At 30.7% G+C, this 21,980-nt stretch overlaps 1 protein-coding gene across 2 annotated transcripts; it reads left to right on the top strand.

Moving 5' to 3' along the window:
* The first annotated feature begins 17,446 nt into the window (after nucleotides 1-17,446).
* LOC109788099 (uncharacterized) lies at nucleotides 17,447-21,720 on the top strand. 2 transcript variants are annotated; one of them, XM_020346750.3, is made up of 3 exons: nucleotides 17,482-18,226; nucleotides 18,638-20,956; nucleotides 21,150-21,720. In XM_020346750.3, exons 1-3 carry the CDS (start codon nucleotides 17,929-17,931, stop codon nucleotides 21,455-21,457), a joined length of 2,925 nt encoding a protein of 974 aa, XP_020202339.1. In that variant the 5' UTR covers nucleotides 17,482-17,928; the 3' UTR covers nucleotides 21,458-21,720. The 2 variants fall into 2 exon arrangements, with proteins under 2 accessions (XP_020202338.1, XP_020202339.1); XM_020346749.3 differs by having other exon boundaries at nucleotides 17,447-20,956.
* Nucleotides 21,721-21,980: the final 260 nt, after the last annotated feature.

Below are 21,980 nucleotides of genomic sequence, written 5' to 3'. Positions count from 1 at the left end.
TTTACAATAAGAAAACATGCAAACCCTTCCTTTCCTTTTAGTTTATCAATGTCAATTGATCTCATGAATGTCATCTTCCAATCATGCCCCACCTAAGATTACATTTAGCGATAAGTAAAATATAAAATATTAAAATTTAAAAGAGAAGTGGGAAGCTCAGGACCCAATTGAACTAGCTTGGCATGAACCTATATTAGGGATGACAAATATACTCGTACTCACGGGTAATACCCGAACCCGTCCCGACTTTGACAGAAAATATCCGGTTTGACCGAGTATGGGTACAAGTACGAGTAAAATCCAATATATTAAATCGAGTACGGGTACGGGTATGGGTACGGGTATGTACTTACCCGCCCCGTACCCGTACCCGTACTCGTCCCCGTTCTTATTTTTAATTTAATTTTCACTTTCAATTTAATTGTATTAAAGAGTTTTAATATTTTTTATGTGTGATTAGTTATTATAATATGAGATAGAGAAATAACCTAATTATAATTATAATATAATAAAAAAATAATTTAAAAATATTATTTTTTTTATAAATAAAAAAATAAAAAATTTGACAGGTACGAGTATACCCGATACCCGACGGGGACGGGAGTAGGGATGAAAATCACATACCCGACAGGTACGGGTACAGGGACGAGAATGAGTTTAACTTGCAGGGACAAAAATGGATATCATGAAACCCGTACCCGACCTGCCAAGATGTGGGCTTTATCAAATTGGGATCAAAAGATCTGCATTTAATTTGGGTTTGAAATTTAGAACCGAAGCCTATAATTTATTTACATATTAGATGAGTTTGAGTTAGTTTGGTAAGCCCGACCCATTTAGTATTTATAACTAGTATTTTAATTTGTGTATTGTACAAGATAATTTTTTATTAGCTTGAATATGTTGTTAATCCTATAAAATAGATAAGTTTTAATTTTGGTCTTTGTAGTTTTTTATTTATTCTTTATCCTTCTAAAATTTAGAATTATTAATTCTTTTTAGTCTCTATTATTATGTAATTGTTTTTAACGAGATGTTTGTTTATTAAAAAATTAAGTGACTATCTCAAGTATTAAAAAAATAATTAATAATATTATATTAGTGTATAACATATTAATAAAAAAACATTAATGAATGACACTTCTAAACAAAATTTGTAAGCTCATATAATAAATATTATTTATATATCTTAAAATTATAGTTAAAGATAAAAATAGTTATTTTAAATTTTCCAATGATAAATATCAAAGAAAATACTCATTTTATAAAGAGATAAAAATATTATATTAATAGTACAAAAACAATGTGTTACACTTACACACCCCTATTACGCGTGATTGCCGAACAATTAAATTATGGGAGATCAATTAGGACCGTGTGCCTGACTTTACTCATGATATGAACTGGACAATCATGAAAAATTGGATTACATGCATATGGAGTGTCAATTAAACTATTGAAGATCAAAATCATATATCTTCCATGTGAGAAACGGTGGGAGGGTATATCAGTACATGGAAGAGATCAAAATCATATATCTTCAAACGTGAGAACGATGGCTAGGTGCAAATTGTGACGTGTCTAATGTATGTTGGGTACCAGAGGGAAAATAAAAACTGCAACAGCGGAAGCACACACAACAAGAGAAACAAATTAAAGAAACAAACTCAAAAATTAACGTGGTTCGGCACTTCTTGCCTACATCCACAAACAAATTTTTACTAGCAATTTTTACAAGGACAAAATTGCAAAACCTCTCACACAAGTTTTCTGGAAAAACTTGGAAACCTTACACTTGCACACAACTACCCAAGTTCCCAATACACTCAAAGGAACCTATGTTGTTGTGGTGAGTAAACACAAACCCTCACCCTTTATTTATAGTAGTACTCTACCACTACCCTTCTTCAAACTACCCAATGTGGGACTTTGGAAGGTACCCACACACTTTGGCACAACACAAACTACTCAATGTGGGACTTTGGAGGATACCCACACACTTTGGCACAACACAAACTACTCAATGTGGGACTTTGGAGGATACCCACACACTTTGGGCACAACATTCCTCCCTTCATCCAAAGTCTCACATTAATCCATCATCATAACAGGCCACACTTACAGAAGGAGTACTCTTCTTCTTCTCCTTCATACATTTCAAGTCCTCCTTGAATTCTGGACATTTGAATTGAATGTGACCAAACTCTCCACAGTAATGACACTGAATATTACTCATATCTTTCGGCTGGAATCTTCTACCATGTTGATCACCATACTTCTTTCCTCGCTCGCCTTTAGCTAGCAGTATCTGACTGTCTCCAGAGGATTTATCACCACCCATCATTTGTTGATTCTCCTTCAACGCCCTTATCACCTCATCTAGTAGCAATGTACTCTTCCCAGCTAGCAATGATTGCACTAGTGATTTATAAGATTTGGGTAGAGAAGCCAATATCAACAATGCTTGCTCTTCATCTTTGATAGTCTCCCCTGCATTCATCAGTCTAGATACCAGTTCATTAAACTTATTAATGTGATCAAACACATTACCTTCATCTTCCATCTTCAGCGAGTACAGATCCATTTTCATCATCAATCGATTGGTCAACGTCGTCGATGCAAACTTGCCTTCCAACAAATTCCACAACTTCCTTGGAGAGGTTTCTTTCAACACAGTCACTTTGATTTGTGGAGCTAGTGCCAATCGAATTGTGCTCACTGCCTTTTTCTGGATTGTACTCCATTCTGAATCTTTCATCTCACATGGCTTTTCTTCTTCTAAGGCACAATCAAGACCCTGCTGTACTAAATAGTCCTGGATTGTGCATTGCCATAAGGAGAAGTCTATCCTCCCATCAAACAAAGGAACATCTAACTTCATCGTAGTCATAGCACCGTTCTGCTCTGGCCCACGTACTGCTTCTTTTCCTCCCTGGTACTCTGCTTCTCTTCCTCCCTTGAGCAAAACCTCAATTCTTTTTTGATGTGGAAGATCAGACAATGCTGCAACCACAGAGCATACTAAGAATTAAGAATTCCCCAGAGACCTACCATCGAGCCGGTCTCCCAATCAGACCATCAGCTCTGATACCACTGTTGGGTACCAGAGGGAAAATAAAAACTGCAACAGCGGAAGCACACACAACAAGAGAAACAAATTAAAGAAACAAACTCAAAAATTAACGTGGTTCGGCACTTCTTGCCTACATCCACAAACAAATTTTTACTAGCAATTTTTACAAGGACAAAATTGCAAAACCTCTCACACAAGTTTTCTGGAAAAACTTGGAAACCTTACACTTGCACACAACTACCCAAGTTCCCAATACACTCAAAGGAACCTATGTTGTTGTGGTGAGTAAACACAAACCCTCACCCTTTATTTATAGTAGTACTCTACCACTACCCTTCTTCAAACTACCCAATGTGGGACTTTGGAAGGTACCCACACACTTTGGCACAACACAAACTACTCAATGTGGGACTTTGGAGGATACCCACACACTTTGGCACAACACAAACTACTCAATGTGGGACTTTGGAGGATACCCACACACTTTGGGCACAACAATGTACTCATAGAGCACAAGCAAATGACTAGACATTTTACAAAAGGCATCCATTTATGTGAAAAGTAACACATCTGATAGTAACTTTGCGAAAGAGAAGAAAGTTATCCCAAAACATACGATAACAAATTTGTGGACAACATACGTTAACCAGCTTTCAAGAAATTTAGTGATCAAGTGAAATAATTTTGTGCATACACATTAAATATAAGGTGATGACACTGAAAGATCACTCATGTGCGAGTCAACTCAGCCTGTCGTCAGAATATGCTTTAGCAAAATCAGAATAAGAAACTCTTCTGCCCATTTATATAATGCAATGAATATTTCTTAAGCTAGCTACTATAATATTAGTGAGGTTAACTTATACCTGTATAAATATCTAATAAATATATTTTATGAGGTATGCTGAACACTTCTGCAATATTTATGTAAGTTTACAGTATACAACAGGAACATTTTAGAATTAAACTGAAACTGCAGAATTGGCAAGAAAAAAATTTAGAATCCAGAATAGAAAGAGGGAGAAGAGGGACAAGAGAGAGCAAAGAGAGTTTTGATAGTCAGAAATTAAAAATCTAAAAAAAATATTTTGAGTAATCAATTTTAGAATATGCTAAAATCGTTACTCTTTTGAAGAGCTTTAATTTCAAAATTATTAAAAATAATATTAAAAAAGACATAAAAATTTGGAATTATGTGAGACTTCTTCCTTTTAATGCCTATTATTCAATAATCCCTCACATATTACAATAGGTAGGGAAAACATTTTGAAGAAGAGACATAGAAAATCTAGGTTCATTAATAGGATGTAATGCATCAAATTAATCTGATGTAACAAACTATTGAACCAAACCTTAGACTGATAAAACATAACACATAATGTATAGCAAGCAATTGAACCCTAAATATTTGACATGTGTTAGAGGTTAACCAATCACAATACACTCCCACAATTCTTGCTATTATCGCTATGTTACGCTTTTAGGCCATGCGTCCGCTTGATATTCATGAATGTTCTAGAGATTTCGCTAGAATCTCATACAAGCGATCATACTTGACATTCATATAGGTAATTTCTTCAAATGTATGTTGCAACTGCAATTCCCACACCATCTATAAGGGATATGAAATTCATTAAAAATTTTGTTTTTTTTAAGCTTTCTCATATTCATATAAAACTTAATTATAAAACTTATCCTCTCAAATAATGTAGTATCCAGCACCTTCACACGTCATTATAGAGGGATCAAAATTGATTTATGATCAATTTTAGTGCTAGTAGAACTAACAAATAACTTGTTTTTTTTTCCATTGAACCTTCTTCATGGGATTTCTAATCACAAAGGTTAATTGGGTTACCATCATTGTTTGTTTACAAGTGGCTTAAGTCCCATTCTTCCCGACGTTTCTAGGATCATTTTCCTTCCTAGGGGTTTAGTTAGGGGATCTGCCAAATTTCCTTTTGACTTCATATAATCGATGGAAATTGTTCCATCCTTTAGTAGCTATTTTACCATATTATATCTCAGTTGTATATGTCTATTTTTTCCATTATAAGATTTATTCTTAGCTATAACTATTGTTTATTGGTTGTCACAATGTATTGACATTGATAGAATTTATTTTATTCCTAAAGGAATGTTTGCTAAGATGTTTCTCAACCACTCAGCCTTAGTATCAGTTATCTCTAGAGCTATAAACTCTAACTCCATAATATATTTAACAATAATAGATTGCCTGATTGATCTCCATGCAATTGCACCACTACCAAGCATAAACACATAGCCATTAGTGGATTTTGTCTCATCTGAATCCGAGATCCAATTAGCATCACTTTACCCTTCTAGTAAACAAGAAATCCACTATACTGAATACCATAATTTATGGTACCTCTCAAGTATCTCATAAGTCTTGCAAGTGCTTCCCAATGATCCTGATTAGGACTATAGGTATATCTACTCAATTTACCTATTGCATAAGCAATATCAGGTCTAGAGAAATTCATAAAATGTAGTAGATTCCCAATTATTTAGGCATACTGAGATGGAGCAATAGGGCCTCCTCTATTTTTCTTTAATTGAGAGTTAGCATCATAAGGGGTACTCATTGACTTAGAGTCGTAATAATTAAACTTCTTGAACAGTTTCTCAACATAGTGTTCTTTGGATAGTAATATACTATGTCCCTTCCTTATGATTTTAACTCCTAGGATTACCCTTGCTGCTCCCATGTCTTTCATATGAAAATTAGATGCCAAAAATGATTTAGTTTTTAAAACTATATCAATGCATGTACCAAAAATTAACATGTCATCCACATATAAACATATTATGAAACAATCACCATTCATAGAATTTGTGTACACACATTTATCAGCATCACTATATTTAAAACCATCACTTAGCAAAACATCATTAAATTTTCATGCCATTGTTTCAATGCTTGTTTTAGACCATAAAGAGATTTGAGAAGTTTGCACACTTTGTTTTAATCACTAGGAACCACACAACCTTCGGGTTGGTACATATACATCTCTTTCTCTAGGTAACCATTAAAAATAACATTTTTCACATCCATTTGGTGAATTACTAACTTATAGATAGTCGCTAAGGCTATCAAAATATGGATAGATGAAATCCTAACAACTAGAGCAAAAGTGTCAAAGTAATCTATGTTCAATTTTTGATTAAACCCTTTAGCCACCAATCTAGCTTTATATTTTTCTATAGATCCATTAGGGTTATACTTTTTCTTAAAGATCCACATACACCCAATAGGTTTTGCTACTTTAGGTAAATCCACTAATGTCCAAGTATTTTTTATTTTTAATAGAGTCAATTTCAATCTTAATGGCATGTTCCCAAAGATCTACATATGAAGAACTAATAGCCTCAAGATAACTCAAAGGATCACCATTAACAAGGTAAGTATAAAAATCATCTCTAAAAGATTTTTCTTTCCTTTGTCTCTTACTCCTTCTAATACATTCACACATCTCTTCACTACATGTTTCACTAGGTTGTTCAGAACTATTATCAAGATCTTCTCTAGTATTAATACTGGTTCTATCTTTTAAAGAAAATATGCCCTCAAAGAATTCAACATTCTTAATTTCGAAGATAGTATTGCACTCGATAATACTACTTTTGAGGACAAAAAATCTATAGGCAACACTATGTTCTACATAACCAATAAACATGCAATCAAAAGTCTTAAGTCCTATTTTTCTTTTCTTAGAATCAGGTAACAACACTTTGGCTAAGTAGCCCCACACTCTCAAGTACTTCAAATTTGGAAGATATCCTTCCCACAACTCATAAGGTGCCTTACTAGTTTTCTTCTGTGGGATTCTAATATGTAAGAAACAAGCAGTTAATATAGTTTCTCCCCAAAGATTATTAGGTGCAGAAGAACTACTAAGTAAACCATTCATCTTTTCCTTAAAACTTCTATATTTTCTTTCAGTAATTCCATTAGACTCTAGTGAATAAGGTGGAGTTACTTCAATAATACCTTCTTTTCGCAAAAATCATTAAAAAAATTGTACTCACATCCCCTATTTGATTTTATCCTTTTAATTTTTCTATTAAGTTGATTTTCTACTTTGGCTTTATAAGATAAAAACATATTAAAAGCTTCATCTTTATGTTTAAGAAGAAAAATTTTAGTACATCTTGAATAATCATCTATAAAGGTTATAAAGTAATTTTTACCACCTCTAGACATAGTTTGTTTTAAGTCAACAAGATCAAAATGAATTAAACCAAACAATTCAAAATCACATTGAACAGGAGGACAAGGTGTCTTAGTTAACTTTGATTCAACACATTTATCACATTTTTAAATATTTTTATCATGAAAATTAATTAAGCCCAAACTTTGCAATTTAATAATATAAGAAGAATTTGTATGTCCTAATCTAGCATGCCACATGTCATACGAATCAATCATATACGTAGAAGAAGTAGATTCATTTATAGTTTCTGAAAGGTTCAATACAAATAGTCCCTGAACACAATATCCTTTTCCCACAAACACATTATTTTTAGTCAACAATTTTGTCAAACTCAAAGGAAACTTTAACCCCAACCTAACTTAATAAACAATGCTACATAAATTAGATTAACTCTAATAGTGGGCACATGCAACACATCACTTAAAGCCAATGTTTTCCCAGATATGAGTTTCAGAAGTACCTTTCCTTTCCCAAGTATTGGAATAGTACTAGAGTCACCAAGGTACACATGTTATTCTCTATTTTCCATAGAAGTGTAGGAGGTAAATGCATTTTTGTTAACACAAATATGTCTGGTGGCTCCATAATCAACTACTCACTTGCTCACATCAGTCACAACATTTACTTGAGAAATGACCGCAACAATAATATCATCTCCCTCAACTAGGTATTGGCCCTAGGCTTAGGAATATTGTCATTTCTCACTTTATATCTGCATTGGTGTGTATGATGTTCTGTCTTTCCACAAACATAACAATTTCCTTTTTTCTTAAAAGAGGGTGTAGATGCAACATTTCGTGGGACATTATTATAAAATTTCTTTTTTCTATTGTGATTAGATTTGTTGGCATACCTTTTCTAAGTTGAATTATCTTCTACCATCACTACTACAAAAAAGATCTCTAACAACATTTAAATAAGGTCTTTAACAACATTTTTATGAGTTGTCAATGTCCGTGCTATTAAAGGAGGTTTACCTTTAACACCACACTAAAAGTGCTATTATAGGACATAAATAGATAATATTTGTAATAAACAAGTGCTATCGTACAACCTTTTAGACAACACTTATTTTACAAAAGTGTTATCATAAGCCCTTTTTAAACAACACTTGTTTTAAATAAATGTTGTCGTAGGATCCATTTAGATAACACTTGTAATAAACAAATATTGTCATAAAATTCCTTGTTGGTCAGAACCCTCCATGATAGCCCTTTTTGAGATGTCAATCTGTTTTTAGGATCAACGACTGATCCCACAAATCAACACAAGACTTTTCAGCATACTTTGTCCTTACTCGCACACTTTTTGGGAAACTTCCCAAAAGGTCACCCATCCTTAAATTACTTCAAATCAAACATGCTTAACTGAAAAGTTATTATGAGAGAAGCTATCAAAAAATATATGCATCTTGTTGATATAGGTAGTGCAAATTATTTTTTTTAAGTCATCCCCAACTATACAAATCTCATACTTGTACAATCTCTAGATAAATATTTCCAATTAACTTTTTTCTAATATATTTATCTTATTAATTATATTTTTGTATTTTTAATAATATATTAATATATAACCAACTATATTTATGAAATATTTAATTTATCTATAAATATAAAATATTGATATTAATTTATGGATAACATATGCCTATAACAATAATAATATGTATAAATTTTATTTATTTAGTAATAAAAATTACATATCATTTTACATTAATGAAAATTATAATATATATAATATAAATATGTCAACAATTGAATAATTTCAAAACATTATATATATATATATAATTTTTAAATTATTAGAATTTTAATGGGAGCTAGAGACTTTAATCTTACAATTGCAATATTTGATGGATTAAAATTTTTTTATTAAAATTTAGGGAACCCAAATCATACAACTATAATACTTGAAGAACTAAAATTGCTCAATTAAAACTTTGGTCATTAAAATCGAATAATCACAATATTTAAGGTAACAAAAATATAATTAAAACATTTTAAAAATTGGATACTACTTAATTAGTATTAAAAATAATATAAAAGACTCATACTATATCACCACATTTTTATTATATCACCACTTTTTTATTGATGTTTATTATTATTTTTTAAAAGGTGGACAACTTGTTATTAAAAGTGTTATCAAATATCAGTTTTATAACACCACTTTTTATTGAAGGTGCTGCCTATTATTATTTAAAAAAATGGACATGACTTGTTTTTGAAAGTTCTATCAAAGACACATTCTATAACATCATTTTTCATTGAAGGTGCTGTTTATTATTATTTTAAAAAAGTGGACAATACTTATTTTAAAAAGTACTATCAAAGATTCATTCTATAACAACACTTTTTATTGAAAGTGTTGTCTATTATTATTTTAAAAAAGTGAATAACACTTACTTTTAAAAGTGCTATCAAAGACTCATTCTATAACACCACTTTTTATTGAAAGTATTGTCTATTATTATTTTAAAAAACTGGACAACACTTATTTTTAAAAGTGTTATCAAAGACTCATTCTATAACACCACTTTTTTTTTATTTTTTATTGAAGGTGTTGTGTGTTATTATTTTAAAAAAATCGGACAACACTTATTTTTAAAAGGGCTATCAAAGACTTATTCTATAACACCACTTCTTTAGTGAAATGTTGTTAAATATAACCCAAACCATAATAATAGCATTTATATCTTAATATAGTGCTATCTAATATATGTTGTTATATGTCTATTTTGTAGTAGTGCATATTTGCTTTTATAGTTAGTATCTTCAATCTGCAGCAACACATTCCTTCCTATTGGTATCTTCTATGATGACGTGACTGATTACATCCGATAGTGACATTTGCTTGTGTTTGTGATTTAGTTGTTTATAGTCCATCCAACATTCAAGCAACTTTTCAATTATTAGCTAGGATACAAATTCATTAGGCAATGTAATATTTTCAACCTTTAAATCCTCAAGCAGCTTATGGTACTCGTTGATTTGAATTTTGATGTCGTTGCCTTTAATCTGTCCAACGGTAGTAGTTGCCAATGATGAATCGTTACCTTACCACATCCTCAATAGTATATTTAAGAATGAGAGATTCCCAAATATCCTTGCTTTCCTTATAGGAACAATAAACATCGAACAAATCATTAGATAATGCACTCAGTAAAGCGTGATTGCATACCTTATTGGCTTGATTCTAATCTTCAATCTATTTGGTTGTTGGCTCAAAATCTGGTTTTGAAGCAGTAAAGGCAAGCACAACTCCATACATGATGAGCAATGTACGAACGTGTTATTGCTAACAGTGAAAGTTTTGACCAACAAAGACTTTGATTTTGGAGACATCACGCAAAGGCTTGGCATATGTCAGAGTAGCATGAATAGGAACAATGGGTGGGTCGAGGACCATATTGTTAGCTATTCTAAGTCCTTTAGATTGTAGTATAAATAGTTGACAAATATATTTTCTAAGGCGTGTTGAACACTGTCCCTTTAGATTGTAGTATAAATAGCTGACAAATATATTTCCTAAGGTATGTTGAGCACTATCTTAAAGGATTTATCCACAATATCTACAAAAGCTCCCAAGATACAACAAGAACGTCTCAAAATAGAATTGAGGCTACAGACTAGTTAGAAGAAAATTTAGAACTTAGACAAAAAAAAAGGAGAAAAGGAATGACAGAGAGGAGAGAGAGCTTTGCTCAATATATCTTTTCCCTTCAATAGAAATGCCTATTTATAGGGGACTGAGATATCAGAAGGAAATATAAAAGTCATTTAAAAAGAATAATGAGTAATAAAACTCCAATAATTATAAATTAAAATGCCATTAAAAAGAAATATTATGAGTAACCATTTTTAGAAAACCATTACTCTTTTAAAGCCTCTTAATTTTGAAATTATTTAAAATAATATTAAGAAAACATAAAAATTTAAGATTATATGAGATTTCTTCCATTTATAATATCGATCTATTATACAACAATAACTCAACCCAAAATAAAAACTCCTTTCTTCTAGCTCACATAATACTTTAACTCTATGGTCTTTATATATATATATATCTTAACCGTTGTATATTGTATTCAATTTCTATAAACCCTAAACCATGTTACAACCCATCACACTTAATTCATTGACCATCATCCCACATATACGTCCCTAATATCAATTTTATATTTATCAAATATTATATGTTCTTCTAATGTATATTGTGCACCCTGGCTGAAGTTCCGATATAAGGCAAATTAAAATTTCTCATATACTACAATTAATAATTAATTTATACATAAGTTAAAAATAAGATTTTAATGAAATTAATTAATAAGAAAGAATTTTTAAATATAAATAAATTAATTTTAACTTACAATAAATCTTTTTTTCCCCTATTTTTTCACTTAAAAATATTCTAATCAATTCACTAACTTTGATAACCGGTCTATTTTTCAAATATTGAATGAGACCTACCACTTTATTATTTTCACTCTCTCCATTTAGTTCTTACACCAAATAACCTACATTATTTCACCTGTACCCATGTCTATTTCTCTATTCCTCCCAACTATTTTAAACCTATTTCTAGTCTATCAAACAGAGTACAACAGACCACAAGCGTGGTATAGTACAGCAATTAGATTGCATCCAATGTACACTTTCTGAGAAGATGCGCATTTTCTCACTGTTAACATGCTGGCTGGCCATATTACAAAAGGCATTCATAAATCATAATATATACTGTGAACACACTGCATATGAGAAGTAGTGTCTTCACCAAAGAGAAGACCGTGATCCGCAAACATAAGTCGACAAATTTGTGGACCACGTTTAAGGTCATGTGTCATAATTTGACCCTATGTACACATGATACATAAAAGTATAAGGTGACATTGGTTTGAACACTCCCCATGATAAAGTTGATCATGCCTCACGGTGATAAAGGGCCAATTCAGTCTATCATGCAGTTTAACAATGTCGGTCGACTTCATACGGTTCATATCGTGAATCATTTCTTGAGCTACAGTATTATTTATTAGGAATTTTAATAATATAAAAATAATATTTATTATTGTTTCTGTAAAGAACTATTCAGAACATAAAACTGATTATTGATGAAAAATCCCTATCCTTCCTTAGTTTAGTCTTAATCTTTATGTAATAATCGGGTAATATCTTTTTGTCCTATTAAATCATATCTATTTTATCATCATCACTTATTTATTTTATTTATCTCCTATCTTTATGAAGTTCATTATTTCTTTATTTTGATTAAATTTTAATGATAAGTTTATCATTTTGTAATTTAGTGGCTAAGTCCATAAGCTTTTAGACAAAGATTAATTGAGTTAAATGGACATTTAGATGATCCTCTTAAAGTGGATCAATTAGTCATCTAGTCTTAAGCGTGAAACACGTAAAGGCCAATTGAAAAATTCTAGAAATGATCGTCCTTACATAGATTAACGTGAGCCTACGATGGTCCAATTATATTCAATGGGTTTGATAGAGTAACAAATTTTTTTTTTTTGATAGAATACTAGTTTTACATTAACAAGGACCCGGTGAAAATTTTTCCTTTGACGCATACATTGGATAAGCAATGTACTAATAAGGACTTACTTGGGTGGATATGAGGTGACATTAGATTATTACCCCTTATATCCAGAGAAAAAAGCATTTTTTTTTAGAAAAAATAAATGTTTAGATCAGTAAGATTATAAATAGTCTATCCTATCTTGACATAAATTCATATGAAAAGATATAAATCACGAGAAAAGTAATATTTAATTACAAGTTTTAAATAATAAAAATAAAAAGATTTAATTAATTATATTATTTTTGTGGACTAGAAAACAACATTTTTAACACCCAACAACTTATTAATACTTATAGAAAAATATAAATATTATATAGGTCGGTATGATTTAATAGAAAAAGAAAAAATAGAATCGATATTGTTGATATATTGTCCCTACTAGGTGGACCTGCACGAAATATAATTTGTATGGACAATTTTCATGCATCTATTATATAAATTAATCCACAAAACGTCCAAAAAGCCCCCACCTATATATGAATCTTGCGTCGCAACAAAGTAAATAATAATAATAATAATAATAATAACAATGTTCCCTTTCCCACAAACATATTATTTTTAGTCATAAAAATTTTGTTAGATTCAAAGGAAACTTTAACCCAAACCAATGGCGAAACTTAGATTAAAATTTTGGAGGTGCCAAATTAAATTTTTTATATATAAATTAAAATTTTTATTAATTAAAAAAATATTCCTCTTTTTTTTTTTACTCAAATTGAATATACATAATAATAAAATCTCAAAAATTTATTATCATTCACTAATTATTTTATAAAATAATTATATAAATATAATATTAAATATATATAATTTTTTTTTTAGAAAATTTTGCGGGAGCCGTGGCTCCCCCCAGTCCCCAAGAAGATCCGCCACTGACCCAAACCTAACTTAACAGTGCTATAGAAATTAGATTAACTCCAATAGTGGGTAAATACAACACATCACTTAATAAAGCAATGTTTTCCTAGATATGAGTTTCAGAAGTACCTTTCCTTGCATTGGAATAGTACTAGAGTCACCAAGGTACACATGTTCTTTTCCATTTTCCATAGAAGTGTAGGGGGTAAACGCATTTCTATTAGCATAAATATGTCTGGTGGCTTTAGAACCAACTACCCATTTGCTCACATTGGTCACAACATTTACTTGAGAAACAATCGCAACAATAATATCATACCCCTCAACTAGGTTGGCCCTAGGCTTAGGAAGATTGTCATTTCTTGCTGTATATTTGCATTGGGATGCATGACGTCTTAGCTTTCCACAAATATAACAATTTCCTTTTTTCTTAAAGGAAGGGTTAGATGCAACACTTTGTGGGAAATTATGAAATTTCTTTTTTCCTATTGTGATTAGATTTGTTATCGTACGTTTTCTAAGTTGGTTTATCTTCTACCATATTTTCTTTTGCAGTTAGTGCTTTCAGTCTTGTAGCAACACATTCTTTCTTGTGAGTGATTAGGTTTGATAGTGACATTTGTTTGTATTTGTGCTTCAATTGTTGTTTATAGTCCATCCAAGATTCAAGTAGCTTTTCAATTAGTAGCTCAGATACAATTTTATTGGGCAATGTAATCTTTTTGAACCTTTAAATCCTCAAGTACGTAGCTTATGGTACTCTTTGATTTGAACTTTGATGTCTTTGTCTTTGATCATTGTCCAATGGTAGTAATTACCAATGATGAATTGTTGCCTTACCAAGTCCTTAATAGTATATTTAAGGATGAGAGATTCCCAAATATCCTTACTTTCCTTATAGGAACAATACACATCAAACAAATCATTAGATAACACACTTAGTAAAATGTGACCGCATACCTTATTGGCTTGATTCTAATCTTCATTCTGTTTGGTTGTTGCCTCAAAATCTGGTTTTGAAGCAGCAAATGTGAACACAAATCCATACACGTCGAGCAATGTATGAACGCGTTCTTTCCAGCATCAAAATTTATGACCAACAAAGACTTTGATTTTAGAGACATCGGGCAAAGGCTTGGCATATGTCAAAGTAGCATGAATAGAAGCAACAAGTGGGTTGAGGACCATATTGTCAACCACTATAAGTCCTTTAGATTGTAGTATAAATAGCTAACAAATATATTTGAGCACTGTCCCTTTAGATTGTAGTATAAATAGCTGACAAATATATTTCTTAAGGCGTGCTGAGCACTGTTCTAAAGGACTTATTCGTAGTATTTATGCAAGCCCCTATGATACAACAATAACGTCTCAAAATAGAATTAAGGTCACAGAACTAGCCAGAAAAAAAAATTTAGAACCTAAAGTATAAAAAGGAAGAAGAAGAATGAGAGAGAGTAGAGATGCCTATTTATAGGAGACTAAGATATTAGAAGAAAATAAAAGTCATTTACAGAGAATAATGAGTAATAGAACTCCAATGGTTAGAAATTAAAAAGCCATTAATTAAAAAAATATTATGAGTAACTATTTTCAAAATATGCTAAAATCATTACTCTTCTGAAGCCCCTTAATTTGAAATTATTTAAAATAACATTAAAAAAGACATTAAAATTTAAAATTATGTGAAATTTCTTCCTTTTGTAATACCTATTATACAACAATAACTCTACCCAAAATAAAAACTCCTTTTTTCTACCTAACATAATGCTTTAACATTAATGGTCTTTATATACCTCACATAATGCTTTTAACTTTAATGGTCTTTATATATGTATGTATATTATGTTAATTATTAGCCCTTGTATATTGTATTCAATTTCTATAAACCCTAAACCATGTTACAACCCATCAAACTTAATTCATTGACCATGATCCCACAAACATCCCTAATATTAATTTTATATTTATCAAAATATTTATGTTCTTCTAATGTTTATTGTGCTCTTAGGCTGAAGTTTTGATCACTACTAAAATTTCTATTATTACATGCGACTTTTACATAAAAATTCGTAGAAAACGTGATTTTTACGAATTTTTTCACGAAATTTTATCTCTAAGTAATATCTTCATGGATAATATATTTTTGTAAATTTTTAAATTTGTAAGAAAGTTTCTTACGAATTTTTTCACAAGAAATTTTGTAGAAATTTTTTTTATGAAAAAAATTAAAGAAATTGCTAAATATTTCTGTGTAATATTTTTGCTAAATTTCTTACAACTTTTAAATTTACAATAAGTTTTGTGATAATTGTGTGTATCAAATTACCATTAATTCTTCGATTATTATTGTTCAATGACTCACAATGAATTCAAAATATGTTTTTCACCTTTTGAAATTTTAGAATGTTGGTTATAGGTCTTACTCAACCTACAAGATTAACTTGCAAGGTGAGTGTTGTCTCTTGTTATATACTCTTTAATTGCCTTATTTCTAATCAATGTGAGACTTAAGATATTCTTTAAAAATTAATTAGATCATGTCTTTAGAAATAAAATTAATTCAATCATATTGAACTACAAAATTATATTATTATAAATTATATTAACTCTTAAAAATATTAATATTCTAAAAAATAGATTTTTTGTTAAATAATTTTATTTAAAAACTATCATTAAATTAAAACTCATTATCATTAATTTATAAGTTTAATTAAAATAAATATTTAATTAATTAATACTTTAAATTAAAACTAACTTTTATGAAATATTTATAAATAATTTAGTAAAATAATATTTTGTTAAGTAAATACTTTTAATTTTAAAATTTTATGAATTATCATTCAATTAAAACTCATTATCATTAATTTATCATATTTACAAAATTTTATATATTTAATTTAAATTTAAAATTAATTATAAAGATATGTTTATAAAAAAAATTTACTAAAATAATATTTTTAATTAAAAATTTTAATAATTAAAATTATAGATTTAGATATTTTTTAAAATTTTTCTTGTGGATTAAAATTAGCAGGAAACTTCACAAGAAAAATTATCTGCGAAATTTTTCTACCATTTATTATAATACTCATAAATATTACTTGCAAATATATTTTCGCAAGAAAATCGACAAGAAGCAAAATAAAATTCTTAGGACATTTTCTACAAATTTTTACATGAAAAAAAATTCTATGATCATCAAAATTGTAGCAAAATTTGCAAATTTTTTCATAAAAAAAACTGTAAAAAATTTCTGCAAATTATTTTTTACAAATAAATTTTGGAAAATGTTTCTATAGATTTATTATTGAAAACAATTTGTAAAAAATTTCTGCGAATATTTTTTTATGAGAAAATTCGTAGAAAAACAATATTTTTCTAATAGTGAATATATGACAAATTGAAATTTCTTATATACCAAAATTAATAATTAATTTATATATAAGTTAAAAATAAGATTTTAATGAAATTAATTAATAGGAGAGAATTTTTAAATATACATAAACTAATTTTAACTCCTAATAAATATTATTTTATTCTTTTTTCCTATTTTTTCACTTAAAAATATTTTGAAAAATGTTTAGTTGTAAAATAAATATTTTACACTAATGAGATGTTGACAAAATATAATGAATGAATAAATAAATAAAATTGCCATTTAGCTTTCACTTTCTTCTTGACTTGTACGAATATATACATGAAAAGGGTCATTGGTATGCCAGGGATAGACTCGGGGAATGCAGCAACTGTTATTGGTAGTGCTGGTGCACAGTAGCTGCTGTCGGTGATGCAGCTGATCCGTCTCTCAAAGACATGCCATCCTTGAGGACCTGTCCAATCAATACCTCTAAGCCTTCTCACAATACTCCTAGCCGCATGCATCGTTAGATACCATCCGCCTATAGGTTTAGGTGAATTTTGGATTGCTCTTCCACTTTATACTTTTACTTTTCTCTATGACCCCTTTTGCATAGTAATACTATAGTATATCTACTTTTTTCAAAAAAAATATACATGAAAAGGGACATTGGTTTTCTTGACTTCCTTACTCGTCTCGGTTTTTTTCTTTTTTAATATAAATATCTGTTGCATCCCATGGACATCTTCAAGAGTCTCGGATTGTATTAGGCATTCAGTGATTGAAGAATTCACCAAATACCAGCCATGTTCTTCATATTTATTCCAATTCTTCAGTCCATGAAGTTTCTAACTGTGATGTGGTTTTGTGCATTTATAATGGCCACTTCATATTCTCTCCATGCTACTACTGCATCCTCTGCTTCTCTCACACTTCAACGCAATGAAGCAAATTCTTTGCTAAAGTGGAAAGCAAGCCTTGACAACCAAAGTCAAATTTTGCTATCTTCATGGGGTGGCAATAGTCCTTGCAATTGGCTTGGAGTTGCTTGTGACCACTTTGGATCGATCTGCAACATAAATCTTACAGATATTGGATTAAGTGGTACGCTTCAAACTCTCAACTTTTCATCACTTCCAAACATCCTCACTCTAGATATGAGTAATAACTCCTTGCACGGAAGTATCCCTTCCCAAATTGAGGTGTTGTCCAAACTCACTCATCTAGATTTAAGTGACAATAATTTCTCCGGACCAATTCCATATCAAATAACTCAATTGGCCAGTCTTCAAAAATTATATTTGTCACATAATGTTTTCAATGGTTCTATTCCTCGAGAAATAGATGAATTAAGGAATTTGAGAGAGCTTCAAATTGAATTTACCAATCTCACAGGGACTATCCCAAATTCTATTGGAAATTTATCCTTTTTGTCGTATCTTTCTTTTTGGAATTGCAATCTCACAGGGTCTATCCCAATTTCAATAGGAAAGTTGATCAATTTGTATTATCTAGATTTTACAGGTAACAAACTTTGTGGACATATTCCTAATGAAATTGGGAATTTGTCAAACTTAAAGTATTTGTGGCTCGGAAGTAATAACTTCTATGGTCCTATTCCTCAAGAAATAGGGAAGTTGCAGAGCCTAGAGATTCTACATGCTCAACACAACAATATCTATGGCCACGTTCCTGTGGAAATTGGGATGTTACTCAACTTAACAGATTTATGGCTTGCAAACAATAATCTTTCGGGTTCTATTCCTCGAGAAATTGGAAAGCTGACAAATCTGTATATTCTTGATTTGACGAATAACAGTTTCTCAGGTACAATCCCTCCTACAATTGGAAATTTGAGCAGTTTATCACTCTTTTACCTTTATGGAAACCATCTATCTGGTTCCATTCCTAATGAAGTGGGAAATCTCCATTCTCTTGTCACAATCCAATTGTTAGACAATAATCTATCTGGGCCAATCCCATCTTCCATAGGCAGATTGATCAATTTGGAGTCTATTCGCCTTAATGGAAACAAACTCTCAGGATCAATTCCTTTTGCTATTGGAAACTTGACAAAGCTCACCAACCTTCTTTTATTCTCAAATAATCTCGGTGGAAAAATTCCAGTAGAAATGAACATGCTAAGCAACTTGGAAAATTTGCAATTGTATGAAAATAATTTCATAGGTCATTTGCCTCACAACATTTGCATTAGTGGGAAGTTGATGAAGTTTACTGCTAACAGTAACTACTTCACTGGACCGATACCAAAGAGTTTTAAGAATTGCACCAGCCTTAGAAGAGTTTGGCTTCAACAAAACCAGTTGACTGGAAATATAACAGATGATTTTGGTGTCTATCCAAATTTGGATTACATAGATTTGAGTGAAAATAACTTTTATGGCCATCTTTCTCCAAAATGGGGACAGTGCCTTAATCTCTCAAGCTTCAAAATCTCCAACAATAATTTATCAGGCAGTATTCCACTGGAATTGAGTCAGGCAACCAATTTACATGTACTTCACCTATCTTCGAACCATCTTATAGGAGGCATACCAAAAGATTTAGGTAAGTTGACATACTTGTTTGATCTCTCTCTTGATCACAATAATCTTTCAGGAATGGTCCCTGTACAAATAGCATCTTTGCAAGATCTTGAAACATTGAAGCTTGGTGCGAATAATTTTACAGGCTCAATTCCAAGCCAACTTGGCAATTTGGTCAAGTTGTTACATTTGAATTTGAGCCAAAATAAATTTGGGGAAAGTATTCCATCTGAGCTTGGTAAACTAACCTATCTTCAAAGTCTTGATCTTAGCATGAACTTTTTGAGTGGAAAAATACCACCAATGCTAGAGGGGTTGAAAAGCTTAGAAACACTGAATCTCTCGCACAATAATCTTTCGGGCGATCTCTCCAGCCTCAATGAGATGGTAAGCTTGATATCAGTTGATATATCATACAACCAATTGCAGGGTTCACTCCCTAACATTCGAGCCTTCAAAATTGCTACAATTGAAACATTAAGAAATAATAAACACTTGTGTGGCAATATCTCTGGCTTGGAACCATGCCTAACATCAAGTGTCAAATCTCATAATCATAAGACTAGTAAAGTCATATTGATACTTTTACCCATTGGTTTAGGCACTTTTATACTAGCATTATTTGCCTATGGAGTCTCATATCATCTTTGTCAAACTTCAAAGACCAAAGAAAACAAGGATGCACAACCACCTGTCGATAATCTTTTTGCAATATGGAGTTATGATGGGAAAATGTTGTATGAGAACATAGTTGAAGCCACAGAAGAGTTTGACAATAAACATCTCATTGGAGTTGGAGGACAAGGTAGTGTTTTCAAAGCAAAATTGCACACAGGTCAAATTGTTGCTGTGAAGAAACTCCATGCAGTCCAAAATGAAGAAATCTCCAATGTTAAAGTTTTAACAAGTGAAATTCAAGCTTTGACAGAAATTCGGCATCGTAACATTGTGAAGTTATATGGGTTTTGTTCTCATTCACAATTCTCATTTTTAGTATTCGAGTTCTTGGAAAATGGGAGTGTGGATAAGATTTTAAAAGATGATGAACAAGCAATTGCATTTGATTGGAACAAGAGGACTAATGCCATTAAAGGTGTAGCAAGTGCTTTAAGCTATATGCATCATGATTGTTCACCTCCAATTGTTCATCGAGATATATCAAGCAAAAATGTTCTTTTAGATTTGGAGTATGTGGCTCATGTCTCAGATTTTGGAACAGCTAAGCTTCTTAATCCTGATTCAACCAATTGGACCTCATTCGTTGGCACATTTGGATATGCAGCTCCAGGTCAATTCCTTTTTTATTTTTATTTTCCTGTTGAGGATATAATGATATTGTAGGTTTTTTTTTTTTTTTTTTTCCTTTCTTTTTTATATAGTTTTCTACTGATAAATTACAATGCATAGTTACAAACTCTTCAAGTTTATCTCAAGAATGTTATTTAATACATGATAGCCCTTTAAATTTTTTCTACATGCAGAACTTGCATTCACAATGGAAGTAAATGAAAAATGCGATGTGTATAGCTTTGGGATTTTAGCATTGGAAATACTTTTTGGAGAGCACCCTGGAGATTTTATAACTTCATTGTTAACATCTTCATCAAATGCCATAAGCTCAAAACTTGATATTCCTTTATTAATGGGTAAGTTAGATCAACGTCTTCCTTATCCTATAAATCCTATTGCAGAGGAGATAGTTTTGACTTTGGGGATAACAAATGCTTGCTTGATTGAAAACCCCCATTCTCGCCCTACCATGGAACAAGTGGCCAAGGTGCTTGCGTAGAAGTCATATTCAATACATTAATTCCACATTGTCGAGTATATGTAGTTGAAAGAATAAATCTACTGGATATGTATGAGATTATGAGTTCCATCCCTATACTTGCTTTGTAATTATGATATTAGTCTTCTTTTTTATTTATTATTGTACTTGAAGGTTAATGTAATTGAGGAACAAATGTATACTATAGTTCCTAATTACTCTTTAATGTTTGATGATTATTCCTTAGTCCGGTATATAATAGGTAGATTTCTAAGTTTAGTTAATTGGATATTATGTTTCTGGTTTGATAGCATTGACAAACTTATATTCTATAACTTTTTTTAGGATAATAGGATTTACATTGTCTTAATTTATGCTTTTTAAGATTTATATATTATTTTCTTTTTGTGATTCAATTTTGAAATAAAAATTATATTTGAATTTATATTCTAAACTGCCTGGATTAGGTTTTATATTCTGGACTGTGTGCAGGATTTTAGTATATCAAAAAATAATACAAATCTTTAAAAAAAGAGCATACATT

This window comes from Cajanus cajan, chromosome 4, assembly GCF_000230855.2.
Source record: "Cajanus cajan strain Asha chromosome 4, NIPB_CcT2T_4, whole genome shotgun sequence".
Lineage (NCBI taxonomy): Eukaryota > Viridiplantae > Streptophyta > Magnoliopsida > Fabales > Fabaceae > Cajanus > Cajanus cajan.
The sequence above is the reverse complement of the archived record's forward strand: the minus strand, read 5'-3'. Positions and strand labels throughout refer to the sequence as shown.

Coding starts and splice junctions, on each gene's coding strand:
- LOC109788099 (XM_020346749.3), top strand. CDS start 17,929: ATGTTCTTCATATTTATTCCAATTCTTCAGTCCATGAAGTTTCTAACT. Junction 20,957..21,149: donor ATTTGGATATGCAGCTCCAG/GTCAATTCCTTT, acceptor TTCTACATGCAG/AACTTGCATTCACAATGGAA.